General features: G+C 40.6%; 1 protein-coding gene across 1 annotated transcript; it reads left to right on the forward strand.

Moving 5' to 3' along the window:
• The first annotated feature begins 2346 nt into the window (after positions 1–2346).
• On the forward strand, positions 2347–19519 carry MRPL39 (mitochondrial ribosomal protein L39). The gene is made up of 10 exons (XM_020789627.3): positions 2347–2672; positions 3525–3731; positions 6568–6707; positions 7589–7688; positions 9871–9938; positions 11781–11893; positions 13737–13802; positions 15505–15658; positions 17252–17299; positions 19038–19519. Exons 1-10 carry the CDS (start codon positions 2624–2626, stop codon positions 19137–19139), a joined length of 1047 nt encoding a protein of 348 aa, XP_020645286.3. The 5' UTR covers positions 2347–2623; the 3' UTR covers positions 19140–19519.
• Positions 19520–20120: the final 601 nt, after the last annotated feature.

The raw sequence follows: 20120 nt of genomic DNA on the forward strand, positions 1-20120 counted from the left end.
TAGCTGTAAAAGCAAAATAGCAACATAGGTAAAGATTCCCCTTGACATTTAGTCCAGTCGTGTCTGACTCTAGGGCGCGGTGCTCATCCATGTTTCGAAGCCGTAGAACCAGCGTTTTGTCCATAGATAGTTTACGTGGTCATATGGCCAGTGCGACTAGACATGGAACGCCGTTACTTTCCCACTGAGATGGTACCTATTTATCTACTCGCATTTGCATGCTTTCAAACTGCTAGGTTGGCAGGAGCTGGGACTAGTGATGGGAGCTCACTCCGTCACGAGGATTTGATTTTACAACTGCTTGGTCTTCTGACCTTGCAGCACAGAAGCTTCTGCAGTTTAACCTGCAGTGCCACCACGTCCCTTAAAATAGCAACATAGCCAGTCCATTTTAATGGATATTTTATTATATTTTAAGGGTATGATTTTTGACTTATTTCTAACTTTTTAAAAATAAGGTTTATAAGTTGCCTTGAGCTGTAGTCTTCAGTGGATAGAGTAGAGATGTAGAAAATAATAATTCTTAGCAGAAACACCAAACTGGATGCTAACATAATGGGGACAGTTTCTGGAACCAAACACCTTTCATTTGTTGGATCAAAGGGATGGAAGCTAAGTATGTAAAGACACATGTTTTCAGCAATTATTGCTGTATGAAAATGCAGCAATGACCTTCTGCTTGCAGAGCATATCAACATTCTACAAGGTAATTCTAAAAATGAGGGCAGCCCAAGCCAAAAATTTAAACTAAGCTTCAGATCAGCTCCAAATTTTGGCTGGCTCTACCTAGAATGAGTTTGGAAATTGGAAGATAGTTTTCTAGTCTGGATTCTGCGGATCAGGCACAGCAACATTAGTTTACCTGAGAGGTTAAAAGGTGTGTATATTTCTGTTTTATCTCCTGTACTTATTCACACCTTCACCATTTCATTAGATCCAAAAACTGTCCTTCAAAATATTTTGGCACAGGGAACTGCAGCCACATCCCAAAGCAAAAGCAAAGCAAAGTATACCACCCATAGTGCCTAAAGAACTCTTTGAGCAGTTTATAATTTAATTATGAAGGCTACATATCCCCCACCCCCAAGCAGCCTGGGTATGCAATTTACTGACCTTGGAAGGCTGAGTAAACCTCAAACCAGCTACCTGCAATTGAACCTGGGCAGTGACCAGTGTTGGTTGCAGTACTGCAGTTTAACCACTGCACCACGAGGCTCATCAGCTGCCCTTAGTTTTGTTCCCCCCCCCCCAACTACTGTATAGTACAGATCATGTCCTCATCTTCTGGGATCCTTTAGCACTGGATAATTTCACATAAGAGAAGATGCTGTAGAAATTTGTGTGTACTGTGTCCATACTTAAATTTCCATTTTTAAATGTTAGGAAAACCAATTCTTCAAAAATGCTCTCGTTATGAATGCAGAACACTATGCTTCTGTATCCATGATTCAAAACACCAAGAAATGGCTAGATATGGCTGCTCAGTAGTGAGCCCACATTGCCAGGAGCCTTGGGCAGGCCTATGTTGCCTTTGGCAAGCAGCAGAGTTCCAGAGCGCCCCACAGCACATGGGAACAGTGAACTACTTCTGAGTATTCCGTACCTAGAAAACTCTGAAAAGAATCACCAAAAGTTGGAATCGACTTGACAGCACACAATTACTGTATTACTGTTATGAATTTGTGATTGCCAAAACCTCTTGTCCTCAACAGCCTGTCCAGCTCTTGCAAAGTCAAGACAGTGGGTTCCTTTATTGGGTTAATCCATCTCATATTTGATCTTACTCTTTTCCTCTTCTTTTCAACTTTTCCCAGCCTTACGGTCTCTTCTAGTGAGTCTTGTCTTCTCATGAGATGCCTGCTCTAATTTAGTCACTTCTGCTAAACAGACATTGCTTTAATATAATTTGAGCCAGTTTTGTACACACAGGAGTTTCCAATGCTCACATACAATCATGCTGAGAACATGCAGTTCCTCATCCCCAACTACCCTGGCCCTAAGATTTCAACCCCTGGAGTGCAATCTCCTGGGAAGCCTGATACTCAGTACTGTATTCAACTTTTTGATTTTAGAAAGGACATGATATTGCTTAGGCCTAGAAATGAAAGTGAGAGCTGCTGCCTCCTTTTCTTCTCAGCAAGGCTCTTTACAGTTGCACTTTAAAGGCAGATATTCCATGGGACAATGTTGTTTATTACTGTACTTGCTAAACGTCTGCCTATCGTGCTGCAGCTCTTAAAGGACTTTCATCCGTGTGGGCTCAAATTATGTATCTCCAACACAACACATGAAGAAGGTTCCAAAGGCACTCGACACAGAAGCGGGCAAAGCATCTTAGCACAGAAGCGGGCAAGAGAGAACCAGCGTCTCCACATGGGGGGGATTATAACGTTTTCCCTTCTCTTTCACGTGTATTCATCGCAAAGTAGGAAGGTTTAACGCGAGCACAGCTGAGGCTCCCTCCCTTGGCAGCTTTAGGCGAAAACGCGAAGCAAAATGATCTGGCGGGGAAGCGGAACCTTAGCGTCGCGACCGTTGTTTCCGGAGGGCGGCGAATGTTGGCGCTCCCCTCTCGCCGGATTGTTGGAAAGAAGCAAAAGAAGCGAAAGCGGTGTGAGCGGCGATGGCTTCTGCCTGGGTCGCCCGTGGTCTGTGGAGAGGCTGGAGCCGGAGTGAGTGCGCCAGGGAAATGCAGGGACGGGGTTAGGCCTTTGAAGGGTGCGGAGACTTGGCTCACCTTGGATCTTCTTAAGGGACGATTACAGGCCCTGCCCTTCATATGTGCGTTTCAGACCTTAATTTCCCAAGTGAGGACCCTATAAGTCTTCTGCTTACCCGTCGAAAAGGTCTCCCTGAAAGAATAATCCCCGACATGTTGCTCCTGGCTCCTCGTTTGTATTGTGGGTGAAGGGCGGGCCATTTTCGCGTGACCAAGAACCGCTTGGATTTCGGATGATGTGCATATTCGAGGCTTTGAGCTGGAGTTTACATTTGGATTCGGTGTCTCCAAACTCAAGGGCCAGTTGTGTAGTCGGTGGCGTGTTCCCCAATCCAGACGTTTTTCGATTTTGAAAGTATAGCTGGGTGCTATATACGCTAAGGAGTATTCGTTTATTAATTACCAGTAGCAAAAATAGCGATGTTGACTGGTCTGCCCTCCATTTGGAGTGGTATGTGTTGATGCTACTTCTATCCTTGCATTGTGCACGAGAGCTGCTAATGTAATCAGTGGATATGCTTTCAGTATCCCCCCCTCCGCTTTTAATGTATTAGTTACCGTATAATGCTAACCTCCAAAAATTGCATGATTGTGTGCTCCTTAAACATGTTTTCCTCCTATTCTTTCCTAACAATTCATATTTCACATATTTGGAGGACCTCAGGAGTAACTGATCTCTCTCTCTTTAATTTTAATTTTATTCAAATCAGTGAAGCTTGCTTCAAATTAAATGTGACCAGGAACTAGAGTTTTGTCCATTAAGAAGAAGCAATACACTGTTTAATGAGACTTCTTTTATTTCCAGGGTTTGTTTCAACAGCTCCTGCTTCTCAACTCTCAACGGCCGAGATTGCTCAGATGCGCAATGAGCTATTCACTAAAGAGAAAGAGAGACAATTGTCTCTTTATCCACGAATTGAGAAAATTGAAGTAAAATATGTTGGTGTATCTCACCCAGGCACATTGTTTATAATGAACAAAGGGCTTTCCACTCCATACAGTTGTGCTATGCGTAAGTGAATGGAATCAAGGGTTGTGGTTGTGTCACTCTAAGTCTGGATAACAAAGCAGAGTCAGGCTTTGTTTGCAGATGCACAATGCATAAATTAATCTTTCATGAAGAAGAATATTTTGGTGTAATATACTTATTCCATAATTAAATAGGCCTTACTGTTCCAGAGAGCTTATGGTACAATGAGTTCCAGTACCAACTTATCCTGTGTTGCTTAAGATATCACGCTCCATAGATGAATCCTTATCCAATTGATATTTCACCTCTCACTATGTGGGCATAACAATTTTGCATATTTGGAATGGAGAATATGTGAGCCTCCAGATATGCTGGACTCTAAACCCTAGCAGGCCTAACTGGCATACTTAATAATCTTGGATGCAATTTCCAGGCCAAAGATCCCTGTTGTATCTCTTCCTTCATTAGTTCTCTCTCTTCTGAACTGTCTTTATAAGTATGTTCTGTCAAACATTTTTAACAAGCTAAAAAGGAAAAGTGAATTCTCTGGAACAGTCTTGAATCCTGCACAAGTAGGTGGGCTTAATCTCATCCTCTTTTCTCAAAGAATTAGGGGTTCTGCTAGTGTCTAATACAGGTAGCAACACCTGGCCACAGGCACGGGACTTTCAAAAGTCTTACACTGAACCTCCATAGAATTTACCATGCATTCCCATTAACCAGAGTTGTGGGAGCTGCAGCCAAAAAAAAATCTAAGTCAGCAGAGGAGTCTTTCATACCTTACATGTGGGCCTTAGTAGCAACCACCATTTGCCTCAGAAGAAAGGCAAACACTCTCAGGATTGGGGGATTATGGATCAGATAGTTTTTGAGAGCCTAATGGGCACAGAAACTGTTGTTGCTAATAATAATCTTGGAACTACAGAACTGGAAGGAACCCTATGGATCACCCGAGTCTAGCTCCTGTCAAGGACCTATACTGGGACATTGAACTCCCAACTCCTTGCTCCACAGCGAGATGCCTAAACCATTGAGCTATCCAGCAGTTCAAAATACACTGCTAGCTTGCCCCCAACTTGTGGCAACTCTGTGAATGAGTCATCTCTAAAATGTCCTGTCCTCAACTGCCCTGCTCAGCTGCTGTAAATTCAAGCCTGGGTCTTCCTTTAGGGAGACAATCCATCTCATATTTGCTCTCTCTCTCTCTCTCTCTCTCTCTCTCTCTCTCTCTTGCTGCCTTTTCCAGCATTATTGTATTTTCCAGAGAATTCTGCCTTCTCATGCTGTGCTTGAAGTAGGATGGCTTAAATTTCATTGTTTCTGCCTTCAGGTTTAATTTTATCTAGGACTCACTTGGTTTTCATACTGGCAGTCAAGGCTTATCCACAAAGCTCTCCACCAGCACCGTATTTCAAATAAATCAGTGGTTTTTCCTGTCAGCTTTCTTTACTGTCCAGTTTTCAGAATCATATATCTTGGCCAGAAATACAAGAGCATACATGATCTTGGCCTGGGTCTCCAGTGACACATCCTTGCACTTGATGATCCTTTCTAATTCCTTAATTGCTGCCCTTCTGAGTCTCAGTCTTCTGATTTCTGGGCTGCAATCTCCTTTTGGATTGGTGATTGACTCAAGGTATACAAAATCTCTTAACTATTTTGATTTCTTCATTGTCAGCCTTAAAGTTGCATAGTTCTTCTATAGTTCTGATTCTGGTCTTCATGTTCAACTGCTTTGGCACTTTCTTCCTTCACTAAAAGTTGTTCCAAGTCATTGCTGCTTTCTGCCAGGAAAGATGGCGTTACAGTGGTGCCTCGCTTGACGACAATAATTCCAGCAAAATCGCTGTAGAAAGAAATCATTGTCAAGCGAGATAAAAAAGCCCATTGAAATGCATTGAAAACCGCTCAATGCGTTCCAATGGGCAAAATACCTTAGCGTTCAGCGAAAAATCTGCCGTAAATACAGCGCGGAGCCATTTTGAAAACCCGATGATCAGCTGTTTTGATCGTCGTAAAGTGAAAAATCGGTCCCCAAAGCAGGGAACTGATCATCGTCAAGCAGATTTTCCCTATTTAAACATTGTTTTGCAATCGCTTTTGCAATTGCAAAAACCTCATCATTAAGCGATTTCGTCATGGAGCGGGGTAATCGTTAAGCGGGGCACCACTGTATCTGCATATTTTAAATTGGCTTTCCGTATGATATGTTCTGTGTGCAGACAACCAGTAAGGGGACAACAGGCCACCTTGTCTAACACCTTTGCCTGTAAGAAACAATTTTGTTTCTCCATGTTTTGTCCTAACAGTAATTCCATGTCCACAATATAGATTACACATCAGGACAATTATGTGCTGAGGCACACTTATCTTGTTTAAAACAACTCATAAGTTTCTCATGCTCCACACAGCCAGAGGCTTTGCTATCAAGCATAGACTGATCTTCTGAAAAAAGAAGACTTCCAGTCCCGTAACCCCTTGTAGCACCCCCTGGAACTTAACCAGTCCCAGCCATTTCCTTCTTCAAAGACAAATGGTGGTTCCTCTGGAGGCTTAACAATATGTGTGTGATGAAAAACTTCTCTGTGGACTTAGATTTCCTGGCTGCAGCTCCCAGAATTTTGGCCGAGTGATTTTTTTTAAAAAGTGAATTCCAATGGTTGCTGTGCAAGAAATGCAGAAGTCCCAAGCCTAGCTGGCCTAAGTTATCCACCTGCTGCCCACTTTTTTTTCTAAATTATTAATTATCTGCCTGAAAATCTAAGCTCACATATTGCCCAGCTGATTATTTTAAAATATTAATTTATAACTACAGTTGTACTATAGTTTCATGGTGATTGTTGTTCTTCTTTTGGTACGTATTTTTGTCCTTTGCTAGATTTAAGTGAATTGCACTGTAAGAAATCTGTACTTGCCCTAGTGGATGGACAACTCTGGGATATGTACAAGCCTTTGACCCACTCATGTGAGATCCAGTTCCTTACTTTTAAAGATGAAGATCCAGAAGAAGTGAACCAAGTATGTTTGTGTTGATTTTTTTCAGAATATTTTCTTCCAATTGTTAATAATAAAGGGAACTAATTATTCTTTCTCTGTCATGTTTTCCCATATCTTCCCGATTTTTCTACTAATGTTACTTAATCACACATTTGTGTACTACAGTTGCATTTGTTTTGCAACCAATTATGTAAACACTTCTCTTTTTAATCCATGGGTTGTTAAGAAATAGGACAGTTATGGAAGGCTATTTCTAGCAGGCTTTTGTACACATGGCTCTGTTCTAGAGGATGTCATGTTTTATAACAGTGGTTCCCAACCTTTTCTGAGTCGCGAACCGGTTAGGGGTGGGTGGGGTCCGTTCGTGGAGGAGCAGCCCCCCGTGCTTGAGGGTGGGCGGGAGTTGCTCGTAGCGGGGCGTGCTCACAAAGGGGTGGGGTGGAACATGCTCACACATATGCGTGAAGGGGCAGGGTGCACTCACGAAGGGGTGGGGTGCGCTCATGGAGGGGCGGGGCACCCGTGCATGTAGGTGGGGTGGGTGGGTGGAGCGCATATGGGGGGGGAAGATCTGTCTCCGCAATCCGGTCCTGCCATGGCCACAGACTGGCACCAGGCCGCAGACCGGGGCTTGGGGACTCCTGTTTTATAACATTTATCACCAGTCAAACAAAATGTATAAAAGGTCTTTTGAACAGGGAGCTCTACGTGTTCCCTTCTCAATCCAAGAGTCTGCTTATGAAAGTTATGGTGGGGTGTTTGAAAAATAAAAATAAAAAGAAAGTCAGTAACGAACTTCATACTTGATATTTTAATTCTTTGAAGCTCGATTTTCAATTGAATTGAATGGTTTCTCATAACTTGACTTCAGAATAATATCTGTTTGACATTCTTGATTACAGGCTTATTGGCGCTCTTGTGCTATGATGTTGGGTTGTGTGTTAGAAGAGGCATTTAAAGATGAATACTTAGTCACTCTTGTTAAAGCTCCAGAGGTACCAGGTACATCATTTTTATTTATAGGTGTCCCATTCTCAGAATAAGTTGAATTTTGCAGTGTATGTAGACATTTTAGGAATGTGGGTCTTGTTCAGAAATTTAGGTAGTAACAGTGGTAACGTTATTTATTTTTATGTTAACTATCACTGTATATTGCAGTATACAGTCCTGAAATTTAATTTCAGGCTGGATGAAGAAATACTGTTTCTTAGCTATTGTGAGTCAATTGTCAATCCACTATATCAAACAGAACCAAGTTCTAAAAATTTATTTGTGTGAAAATACCGTACTTTTCTCCACATTTACTTGCTTTGAATTTGCTATCAAATCGTATCAACTAGTGATCATCACTTAAGTCTTTTTTATTTCTAGTTCTATTAAATATCCTGGGATGTTGAACTATTTGTAAAAATAATCTTGCAGTTTTCCAAACAGAATTCTCAGGTAGCCTCTGTCTTGGAACTGACCATGTCCAGCTGATGTGTGTGAGGAGTTTCAACCCATGATTTCAGCCTGTTTCTACTAGGAAGAAATATATACATATATTAGTTTGCCATTTTTCTTTATGCTGTACGAAGCATATATTTACAAAGGGTCTCAGAGTGGCTTACAAGTTTTCCCGTATATAAAATGCCCCCATGTATAAGATGTCCCAGCTTTTCTAACCCAAAATTAAGAAATCAATATTTTAAACATAAAACACATTTTAATTTAGTAATTAGGTAACATTTATGTGCCAGTACTGTCATATTATGCATCACATTTTAACTTGATTCAGCCTCTGGGCTCAGAACACTTGGACATTACGAGTCCCTGTTGCATCTGCACACTGCCTACGTGCTCCACCTCCAGTGAGGTGTGTTCCAATTCAGCATTAGTTGATGTGAGTTACATAAGGCTTCTGATTGGAGGAAGCTAAATCTCCTGACTGTAGGAAGGTAAGCCTCTTGATTGGAGGTAGCCTGTTTGCAGAGGCAAGGTATGGCCTGTTTTGTTCTCTTCTCAGCTTACTTCCATATATAAGATAACCCTCAAATTTTAGTCTAAAGATTTTAGACAAAAGTATTGTTTTATACATGGAAAATACAGTTTATTACAGTGTACTGTAGATAAAGCAAAAGCAAAACAGAACATGGGGAGAGCAGAATAAAATGCCTGTATACAATGATATGTGCAACCTCTGTTCCTACATGTTGAAATTATTTCTGAATTGGCATCAACATCTTTGCTTTTAAAATATCTCAAAGGCCTGAACAAACAAAACTTAACTGAAACATCTTGTTTGTGGATGACCCCCGTAGTCATTGGGGTTTTGGGAACAATATCAAGAAATTTCACACAGTCCTATAAATAGTTCCAGATCTGAGAAATAACACCATTAGAGCTACAAAAAGTGGCAAAATTAGGAATAGCTATTTAACAGATACTTAGGATTTTGGTTAAAACTTGTATCTGTTATAGAATACCACTCAGTGTTTTTATAGTTTTGATTAACTGTGCCTGGTTTTTTTACAACAACAACAACAACACTATGCTGTCAAGTCAATTCTAACTTCTGGTGACCTTTTTCCAGGGTTTTCTAGGTATGAAATAGATAGAAGTGGTTTACCATTCCCTTCTTCTGGGGGCACCCAGGGACTGTGCAGCTTGCTCAAGGCCACACAGGCTGGCTCTACTTGCAGGAAGCAGTGGGGGATTGAACTCTCAATCTTTGACTCTGAAGCCAGTTCCTAAATCACTGAGGCATCCAGCCTCTGCTGAAAGGAATATAAAGGTGGTGCTGGACAAACTTCCTTGGGAAATGAATTTGGGATATGGGGTTCAGCCAATGATAATATCCTTTCTTTACTCACCCTAATTAAGAATGTGGTGGAAGTCAGAACAGGACATCTAAAGGTGATAATATTCGACTTTTGGATTACATTCTTTTCTCACATGTTAGCCTTTGTTATAACAAAAGAGACTTCGACTTTCAAAGATACTTGTTTTTGTTGCTTTTTTCTGCACCTGTTCTAACTTTGTGGTATTCTTTTTGAGATGAGCAATGCTGTTGTTTTGTTTAATGGTATTTTAATACTGTAGGAAGAAACTTCATGTTGATTTCCAACAAAAGCACGAGCTGTGTTTTAAAAAACTCTACTCGAGTTCAAAAATATTTATTTTGTTTTTGACTTACTTTGTGCAGTGCTATCGGGAGCTTTCTGCTATGATGTCATCTTGGATAGCCGACTCGATGACTGGAAGCCAACAGAGGTAAACATAATGTTGATTCATCAAGCTATTTCTACTGAGGCTTTTCTCTGAGGAGAATCACTACAAAATACTACTCAAGGGTATGGACATACTGTTCAGTATAGAGATCTACTTAGCTTTGTGCTGCTATACTGCATTTCCTGTAATAAGGATGGGGAAGGTGTGGTCCTGCAGATGTTGTTGAATTGCGCCTCCCTTCAGCACCAGCCAGCATAGCCAGTGATCCAGAGGTTATGGGAAATACCACACATAAACATCTGAAACATCTGAATTTCCCTTCCTTGTTCTATAGTAAAGAATGGGTCACATTAAAATATTTTTGGTAACTAAAGGATGCTTGAGAAACTTGATATTTGGGCATTCCTTGGAAGACCATAACCTGATCCACAGTACTCAATTGTTATTTGAACTGGAATGTTTTATATTTTGCACTTGTTCAGATTTTACAGTGCAGTTCTTGGGTGCAGTTCACAAAAACACATTGAAATTAATCTTTATAAATTACAAATCAGTCTTTATCAGTTGAGATTAACCTGCTCAGGGAATAGAAGAGATAATACAAAAGCCTTTGTGAAGTGCAATCCATAAGTGAAATTCCAGACTGCTTACTTTTTCATGATTTACTATAAATGTGATGAGTTGTATAATTTTCCAGTCTGTCAAATTATAAAGCAATATGAGGTGAGCGAAGTGTGGTCTGTGGACTGCGTGCACCTGCTTCAAGGACATTTGCAGCTCCGATGGCTAACCCTAGAGCCCCCCACTCCCTGCTGTTTCACTTTTTTAAAATGAAAAATGAATTTCTTTGCATCCTGAGCCCTCTAGGAGTGACTTCTTTCCTTTGGGAGGGGGTCAGGAGCAGGCATCTCTTTGGGCAGTTCCAATTTTGTTTTCTTTTATTTCCTTCTATTTCTGGGCAGCATGTGGTGGGTTCCAGAAATTTGGTGTCCCAGATCTGCCACTGTGCTTCAGACCCCCATAGTTCTTGGGTCTTCAGCCCCCAGAATTCAACAGGAATTCCCACAGCCAAAATTCTGGGAGCTTAAATCAAATCGGAGTCCTGTCCAATCTTTTCCAGTTCTTATCTGTGATTAATCAAGGCTCTGGCAGCCATCTTTGTTCTGTGGAGAAGACGGAAAGTTGTTGAGTGGGACTAAGCTTTCTGGGAGCTACAAGGAATTGGGTGTCTGGCAATTTTTTAAGAAGCATCCTGTGCACAGACTGTCAAACTGTTCATTCTTTGCAGCTCCCACTGAGCTCCCACCCATCAGTTTCCTCTGTCTTTTCCACTGGACAAAAATGGCTGCTGGACCCTTTATTAACCATTGCTAAGAACTTAAAAACATATGTTAGGATTTTGATTTCTTGATGATAGTTCCCAGAATCCTGGCTGAAGGAATTACCGCTGAATTCTTGGGGCTGAAGATCAAGAAATATGAATGTCTCCTGCCTGCTTGCCATAAATGACCACTTCGATATAAAGTATTTCAGCTAGGGCAAAAATAGGAACAATTGATATTTATTCTTTTCCTTTCAGTTTGGAACTAGACTTAGTAACGCATGGAGTAGCCTTGCTGAAATCAATAGGCATTAAGTTGTCATAATACCATTTAGCTTATGCTAAATATGACTGAGTCTAATCAGTCGTCTGCACCTTATAGTCTTGCATTAACTCAGAGCAAAACAGAGACAAAGCTATCCTAACTATATTAGTTTTCGAAGCCCACTGGAGGATGGTGCTGAATTCTTGCAGACTTGTGAATTTAAGCTACCTGATGTATTAGAAACCTACATTGTTTATCTTGTTGATCTGTGCATGATACATGTTTTTTTTCTCCTAAGGAAAGCCTCCGTTCTTTTACAAAAGATGTTTATAAACTAATTCAGAAAGACCTGCCATTCGAACCACTGGATGTTGACCCAAAAGTGGCACGTGAAATATTTAAGCATAACAAGTCAGTATTAACATATTGTCAGATGAAAAATATTGTTTACAAACAACTATATATTTCACAGCACAACTTTTAGATAAAACTTAAATTGATCAGCCAGATCAAATTAATTATCCTTGCACAAGTGCACTGGCATGAATTGCAGTACCAGTTCTCATTACGTAACAAGCTATCACTTGTGTTTCTCATTGTATACCAGATCACAAGACCAGTACAGTGGTGCCCCGCATAGCGAGGTTAATCCGTTCCGGATTAACCTTCGCTATGTGAAATCTTCGCTAAGCGGGAAGTAAAAAGCCATTTAATGCGTTCCAAATCGGCCCTAACTTCCCACTTAGAGAAGTTTCCTGGCCCCGGGCAGCCATTTTCGCGCCCTCGGCAAGCGAGGGGAGGGCGCGAAAACGCCGTGCGGGGCCATTTCGGGTCATCCGCGGCTGTTTTGAAGCCGCAAAACAGCTGTTTTGCGGCTTCAAAACGGACCTGAAATGGCCCCGCGCCGCGTTTTCGCGCCCTCCCCTCCCCTGCCGAGGGCACGAAAACACAGCGCGGGGCCATTTCGGGTCATCCGGCGCCAAAATGGCCGCCGGACTCCCCAATCGTCGCAATGCGAGTGCGGCGATTGGGTGCTCCGTATAGCGATCCCGAAAAAGGGGATCGCTATACGGATTCGTCATTATACGGTGCGCTCGCTAAGCGAGGCACCACTGTATGTGACAAGAAATACAGGTAGTGGCTTTTTAATTGGTAATGATTAGTTGTAATTATCTGTAGCTTACACCATTGCATCTATGCAGGCATAATCAAGCAATACAATTCTGGCAAGTGTTTTCCATTTTTTCCCATTAGTTTTATAAAACATGTTACAGTGAATGTACTAACATTAAACTACAGTACGAAGTTATATGCTCAGTAAAAATTGTATAATTATTTGGATTAGTTGCATTCATATTTACTTAATAGGATGCTAATATAGAAGCTTTATGGCACTGAAGTGTGTTACAGATAAAGGAAACAGGAACAATTTTAGGTACAGGATTCATTAAAACGTGTAGCTTCTGGTGCATAGTAAGATAATAGGCATTGATATACTACAGAGTTTTGCAGTGAGAATAAATATATGCATTGTTTGGGAATATCACTGTGCTTTAGCTTGAATGAAGCTCTGGCTGCACAGAATGACTTATCTCTTACTGGCTTGTCTGTTTCCTATTGATTTGGATGGTAATGAAAGGAAGGCATTCAACTGGTACTATGTAAGGCCTGGCAAGAGGAATATCAGTCCCTGAAAGAGATGCTTTTAGGACAGACATGGAGAATCACCGTAATCAAGATCTTTTGGAGCATGGCTTTCAAAGTCCTTTGCCATTGACTGGCTGAAAACTTGTTGCTTTGTTATGCATGCAGAAGGCAAGTGGCTTCAGCTGCTTCTAGCTGGCAATTAATGAGTTGCTCCTGAGATTCTTTGGGGTGCCCACTGGCTTGGTATATACTTGAGAATCCCAGTAGGAACTCGCTAATTGCCAGCTGGAATGCACCAAAAGTTACACCAATTGCCTTTGACATCCATAGGAGAGCAATAAGATTTCATTCAGTGTATAGTTGAGGCACTAGAAATTGAAATCTAAAACGTCCAGAGGACCAAAAGTTCCTCACTACTGCCACAAGGAAGAGGGCACAAAGAAAAACCTTACATTGGCACTGGCAATTGTAAAGTAAGACTGGAACATACGGTCATGAATATACAAAAGAGAGTGGCATATCAGTTATGTGTCTTCTATCTGAATTGGCTCTCTTATGTTGTATACCTTGTGATGATTAGCTGTGAATTTATTTCCTTGTGTTCAAGGTACAAACTGGAAGAAATTGAGCAAAAAGCTTCACAAAATTCAGAAGGAAAAATACAGTTGCAAAGGTGAGTAAAATCCATGTGCCTCTTGTTCTATACAGTGGTGCCTCACTTAACGAGATAATCATTCCAGCGAAATCAATGTAGAGCGAAATTCTCGTTAAGCAAAATAAAAAATCCCATTGAAACGCATTGAAACCCCATTCAATGTGTTCCAATGGGCTGAAAAACTCACTCTCCAGCGAAGATCCTCCATGGGGCGGCCATTTCTGGTGCCTGTAAAGTGAGGAATCCATCCAAAAACACAGCGGGGAGCCATTTTGAATCCACCGATCAGCTGTTTTAAAATGTCGTAATGCGCAGAATCGGTTCCGGAAGCAGGGAACCAATCGTCGCAAAGCGGATTTTGCTTATTAAAACATCGTTTGCGATCACAAAAGCGTCATACAGTGGTTTCGTTGTTTAACGAGGCAGTTGTTAAGCGAGGCACCACTGTAGCATTCTTTCTAATTGATCCACTCTCATCAGGTAATAAAATACAGTAGTCTGAACTTCAGCTATAAATGGGCAGCATTCAGTCTTATTCCATTTGTATGGAGAGCAATAATCAAGTAAGGAGCCAGTTTAAAAAGTATCAGATGCCTCTTCCTGTGCTTTTTTTTTAAAAAAAAAGATTGTGTCAAGTGTTATAGTATATACTGATGCATTAATGGTTGTTGAAACAGTTCATGTTAGTGGTCTATCAGCTAGTCTGATCCTGTACTAGAACTCATGAGATTTAATATAAGCATCTGAACTTTTGATTCTTGTTCCTAGCTTGTTCTGTGACTTAAAACTGAGCCACACTTACCAGTGCAGTGCTGTGCCAAAATGGTCTAAATTCCACTTTCATCCACCCTAAATATAGAGCATTTTTCCTCTCATAGCAGTTTTGCACACACCTTGGTGAAATGGTACAGATCTGTATAAAGTTGAACAGGTGGGATTGTCATCTTCTTGAGTAACTAAACCTGTATTCCTCTGGAATGCAAGTTTTAACGTATTACTGAAAGTGCAGTGAAGAGGAGCAACATCTGAAATCGGAAGGCAGATGGTTTGGCTTTTCTTCCTGAGTATGTGGGAGATTATTAGTTTGTTGCCTTTTTAACAAGGGCAGGTTTTGGCTAACTGCTGGGCTGCCACAGATGTGGGAACAATGGTAATGGATGGATGTAAGAATACTTTTTGTAAAGATTCTCAAGTGCCTACAAGTGGTAATGTTAACAAAAATTGAACCCTTAACATTTGAGCTCCTTTCTAGAGGTATTTAGGAGCTTTTGCATTCCGTTGGAGGTCTTGATATGAGTGAGCTGAATATGTCCCAGATCTTGGCTCCTATGTCTTACTCTGTCCACTGTCCATTCCAAGCACTTGAGAAATTGCCAAGAGTAGTGTGGGAAGTGAGGGGTGCTGCGGTGGAGATTGGTTAACTATTATTGTTTGCAGAAGCGCTGCTGGAAAGGGGATCCCAAGAGAACTTCAGATTTTGAAATGGGAGAGGGATAATTAAATGAAATATCACAGGTGATGGCCAATATCTTTTTTTAAAAAAATCTATTTAGAAGTGTTTTGAAAACAATTGACTATTGATGTAACTAACTGTCAAGGATAACTGTCAAGGCTAACTATTTGTAGTTCTAAGGAAATCCTGTTTTTCAGAGAAATGCCAAGTTTTATATTTGTGTAATATTATTAATTTTTGTTGTTTGTTTGTTTTACTATGAATCAGATTTGGTCACTTTGTAGACATTTCTGAAGGCCCTCATATTCCCAGAACTAGCTTTTGCCACCAGTATGAGGTGACAGCAGGTTATAATCTTAAAAGCAGTCAGTCTGAATTAATACGAAGATTCCAGGGTCTCTCTGTTCCAGTTGCCTTAAAGGTTAGTAATCTATTAATTTAACAGTGTTTATGATAAAGATAAGAGACGTGTAATATGTTTGTTGTGCATAGTTTATATATACCCCACCCCATGACTCCACAGTATTGGGAGAAATAGTGCCTGTTGTTTAATATTTTGTAAGTCCTCTCACACTTTAGAGGTGGAATATGAACAAACTTAATAATGGGTAGTCTGTAGATGATGGAAAGAAAAATGAACAAAACTCAAACTTCTGCTACCTTTCCCTTTGGTCTTGATTTAAAATGTTTTCATTCTATGTTGAGATATAGGATCATACAGAAAGATCTGATTTTGTGTGTCCTCTGCTGTGAAATGGGTTTCTTAAGTAATTTCTGGTTCTAATAGGGTAATATAATCCCTTTTATTCCAGTGTGGATTAGATTTTTTTAAAAAATAGTCTTTTTAAAGGGAATATGTCTGTTTAAACTTGTGTTGGATTTGCGAGTCTTTCTTTGCATGAGTTAGTGATTCAGTACACTTCTGCCTTCAACAATGCTGGGGTTAGGGGCATGGGACCTCCCTGTTGTTCAAAATCTGTGTATAACTCTTATACCCCCAAAACATAACTGCAAAGCATAAACAGTTGAATCTTTCTCTCTCTCTCTCTCTCTCTCTCTCTCTCTCTCTCTCTCTCTCTCTCTCTCTCTCTCTCTCTCTCTCACACACACACACACACACACACACACACACACACACACACACACACACACACACACACACACACAGAGAGAGAGAGAGAGAGAGAGAGAGAGAGAGAGAGAGAGAGAACGAACAATTCTCTCTATATAGGGGTTCTCTTAATAGCATTGACATTCCTTTCCAAACAGTTCCATCTGCAATAAGCTTTAAAAATCCTTGTGACCCCTGATCCATATGCTGAATTAGAAATGTTGTGTTTGGAGGCAAGTAGACCACTTTGATGCCCCTGATTCTGAGCAGCCAGTGACACAGTATTTATTGAATATTAATTAATTAATTAATTAATTAATTAATTAATTAATTAATTAATTAATTAATTAATTAATTAATTAATTAATTAATTAATTAATTAATTAATTAGAATATCTGTTTAATGAAATAACTGTATAACCAAAACCGTGTTGTTCAGACCAATGCAATTCAAGGGGGAAGTGTATACTCTTGCTGAATTTACTGTAATGATAGAGTTGTAGTAAAACATTTTAAATTGCTAATTTATGAACTACTTTAGTTTTTAAAAACTCCTTTAACACTATAATATAAGTTATTAATTTGCAACAATAGTTTTCTGCTCTAGTGTGGGAAACTACCCTGTCACTGCTGAAGTGAATTGGAAAAATTGTTAAACTGGGTGTGTGTGTGCAGACTCTTTAATGACAAGCGCCTGAAGCAATCTCTATCTCTGCATATTAGGATAATTCTATTAAAAGCATTTCCATGTAGTTAAAAATGATTTTGAATACTGCAAAACCGACAGAAGATCTTATAAAAACAATAGTCCACCTAACAGGGTGGTCAAATTACTAGGATATAAGGAGTCAAATTAAAATGGCTATTTTGCTGTATAATTCACTGCATGTTTTCATATTCTAGCTTCATCATTCTGTATGGCACAGACTGTGGGAAAGAGCTAAGAAACCAGTAAGTCTGAACCTCAGAGAACAACCCTTAAATCTGTAAAACTAATTTTTCTATCATATAATGAAAGCTATAACATGTAGTAGAAGTCTTAAACAGTGAGGTCTAGGGTTGAATGTGAATTAGATGTTAGCCATCTGCTCTGGAATTCTGAACTTTTGATCCATGGAGCAACATGTTATGCATCACAGTGTGAATATTGCTAGGATGTGCTTGGGTTGCTAAGGCATGACAATAACACTTTTCTATGCCTATTTGAATGGTTTCTGGTCTTTTGGATCCAGAGTTCTAAAAATATAATGGTGGCAATCTTTCCAGACTTCTCCAATTCTGATGTCAAAATCAGCTTCATATTTATGTGTATAACTCTTATACCCTGTGATCATATTTATCCCTAGTGTCACATTTTGGATGTCTTTGATGACACTGTGTGGTATCTTTGTCTAGTGCAGTAAATATCTGTTACTAAAGGAGAGACAGCTAAGTTCCTACCATACTGTATACCTAATTTGGTGGTGATTGCAGGTAAACGAGTTTAAAAAGCCCATAGAAATGCATTAAAATGTGTTTAATGCATTCCTATGGGCTTAAAAACTCAACTTATGCGAAAATCCTCCATGGGGGCGGCCATTTTCGGTGTCTCTAAAGCGAGGCAACACAGCGGGCGGCCATTTTGGTACCGCCGATCAGCTGCAGGAAAATGGGGCCTTTGGGATGAGCGCGGGGAGCGCTCCCCGCGCTCATCCCAAAGGCCCCGCCGATCAGCTGCGCTGCGGGGAGTGGAGAGAGAGACAGAGAGACGAAGCACAGCTGATCGGCGGGAGTGTGCGATGATGGCGAGCAAGCCGATCAGCTGTGCTTCGGCTCTCTCCCCACCCCTCGCAGCTCCAACCTTGGCAGGGAGACTGACAGCCTGGGCAGGGAGACTGAGGCTGGGCCACCCTGGCCAAGAAAGACCCTCTGCGCCTGCAGAGGGTCTTTCTCGGCCAGCGTGGCGGCGGCGCCTCAGTCTCCCTGCCGAGGCTGGAGCTGCAAGGGGAGAGAGAGAGAGAGACGAAGCACAGCTGATTGGCGGGGGTTTGCGCTGATGGCTTCCCCGCGATCAGTGCAAACCCCCGCCAATCAGCTGTGCTTCGGCTCTCTCCCCACCCCTCACAACACAGCTAATCGGCGGGGCCTTTCGCAAAGCGAATTTTCCCCATAGGGGGCATCGCAAAGCAATCGCTCTTGCGATGGCAAAAATTTCATCGCAAAGCAATTTCATCGTAAAATGGAGCGATCGCTATGCGAGGCACCATTGTACTTTCATTTCTTTGAGGGGATGTATAAAAGTATGCACAAAATGTATGCAATCATACACATTTTAATTGTCTAGTGCTGGCTGAAATATATTAGGCAAGAATTGTCATCTATGCAACTTTTTTAAGCCTCTGAAGCTGCTTTATTTTACAGTCTCAATATGAATATGAAACCTTTACTATAATCTTGTAGTTTTAACAGAATATGTTTTGAAGAGAATGTGTTGACACCATATTGTGGAGCAAATTAGATTTTCCCGAGGTTGTAAAAATCCTGCTGTGTCTATCAAATCAATCATGTTCTATGTTCAGAAAATGATAGCTGGTAAAATGCGTATTTCTGTGAATAGATGTAAAAACAATGCTTCTTCATCTAACTGAAGGGACACTGATTTTAAAAATTGAATATATTCTTCAAGTGAAGCATGTGGCATGTTTTACAGATCACAGTGAAAGAAGCAAGGCACAAAAGTGAGAAGCAAAAAGAGGAAAACACAAAAGATGTAAAAGGTGGAAATCACACCTCAAGTGCTGAATCAGCTTAAGTCTTCTAACCTGCATATGGGAAAAAAGCTTCAAAACGAGGAATTTTTGAAAGCATCATGTCATTCAAATCAGTTGCCCAGAGATTTGGACCAAAGATTTTTCACAGACAGAGAAGTACTGGTTGGTCCTTGCTTCCAACTTCATCCAATCAGAAAATAGATGCAAACTTGAAGACTTTGAAAAGGGTGGTATGCATGGGGAAGCCAGTTGGAGCTGGAGTTACTCAAGTTTCAACAGAATTATTTCGAACAGGATGCCTGCAGAAGAATTTGGGAGGCATGGGTTTCATTTGTGATCTTAGCACATGATATTGTCTTCTCACATGCACAATATGTGTCCATAAATCATAGTTTTTAATACAATTCACACTTGGTATGTATGTGTATGTTTTGTTATTACCACATCTAAAGAATGAAAAATGCTGAGGTAAATAGGAAGGAGAGCTGCAAAAGGCACATTGATTCAGGCAAGCTTTGATCTTAATGTTGTAATTTTATAACCTAAGGCTTTAAGTACAGAATGGGAAGGATGGATTCAGATCCTGTTTTTTTTTGGGGGGGGGCAGGTGTGTTACTAATTAAGGATATTTCTAGTGGGTTTTTTTCTATATAGTTTTATTTTGGAAGTTTGGTTATTTATTCTTTTAAAAGACAGTTTCAATCTATACCAGGTTTATTCTGTGGTAGAATAAATTTGGTATGTAAATTAGCAACAAAATTGTCCAGGATGTGGTGACACAGGATCCCAGACTTGTCTTTTCAAAAAGGTACATTTTGAGACTAACTGTGCCAATTATTTCAGCTGCAGAGAATGCATTCATAGAAAAGATGCACAACATTGGGCCTTATACAGTGGTGACTCGCATAGCGATCGCTCCGTATAGCGACAAAATCGCTTAGCGATGCTGTTTTTGCAATTGCAAAAGCGATCGCTTTGCGATGGTCCCTATGGGGAAATTTCGCTTTGCGATGATTGCAGGG

This window comes from Pogona vitticeps, chromosome 3 (assembly GCF_051106095.1).
Source record: "Pogona vitticeps strain Pit_001003342236 chromosome 3, PviZW2.1, whole genome shotgun sequence".
In the NCBI taxonomy this organism is placed as follows: Eukaryota; Metazoa; Chordata; class Lepidosauria; order Squamata; family Agamidae; genus Pogona; species Pogona vitticeps.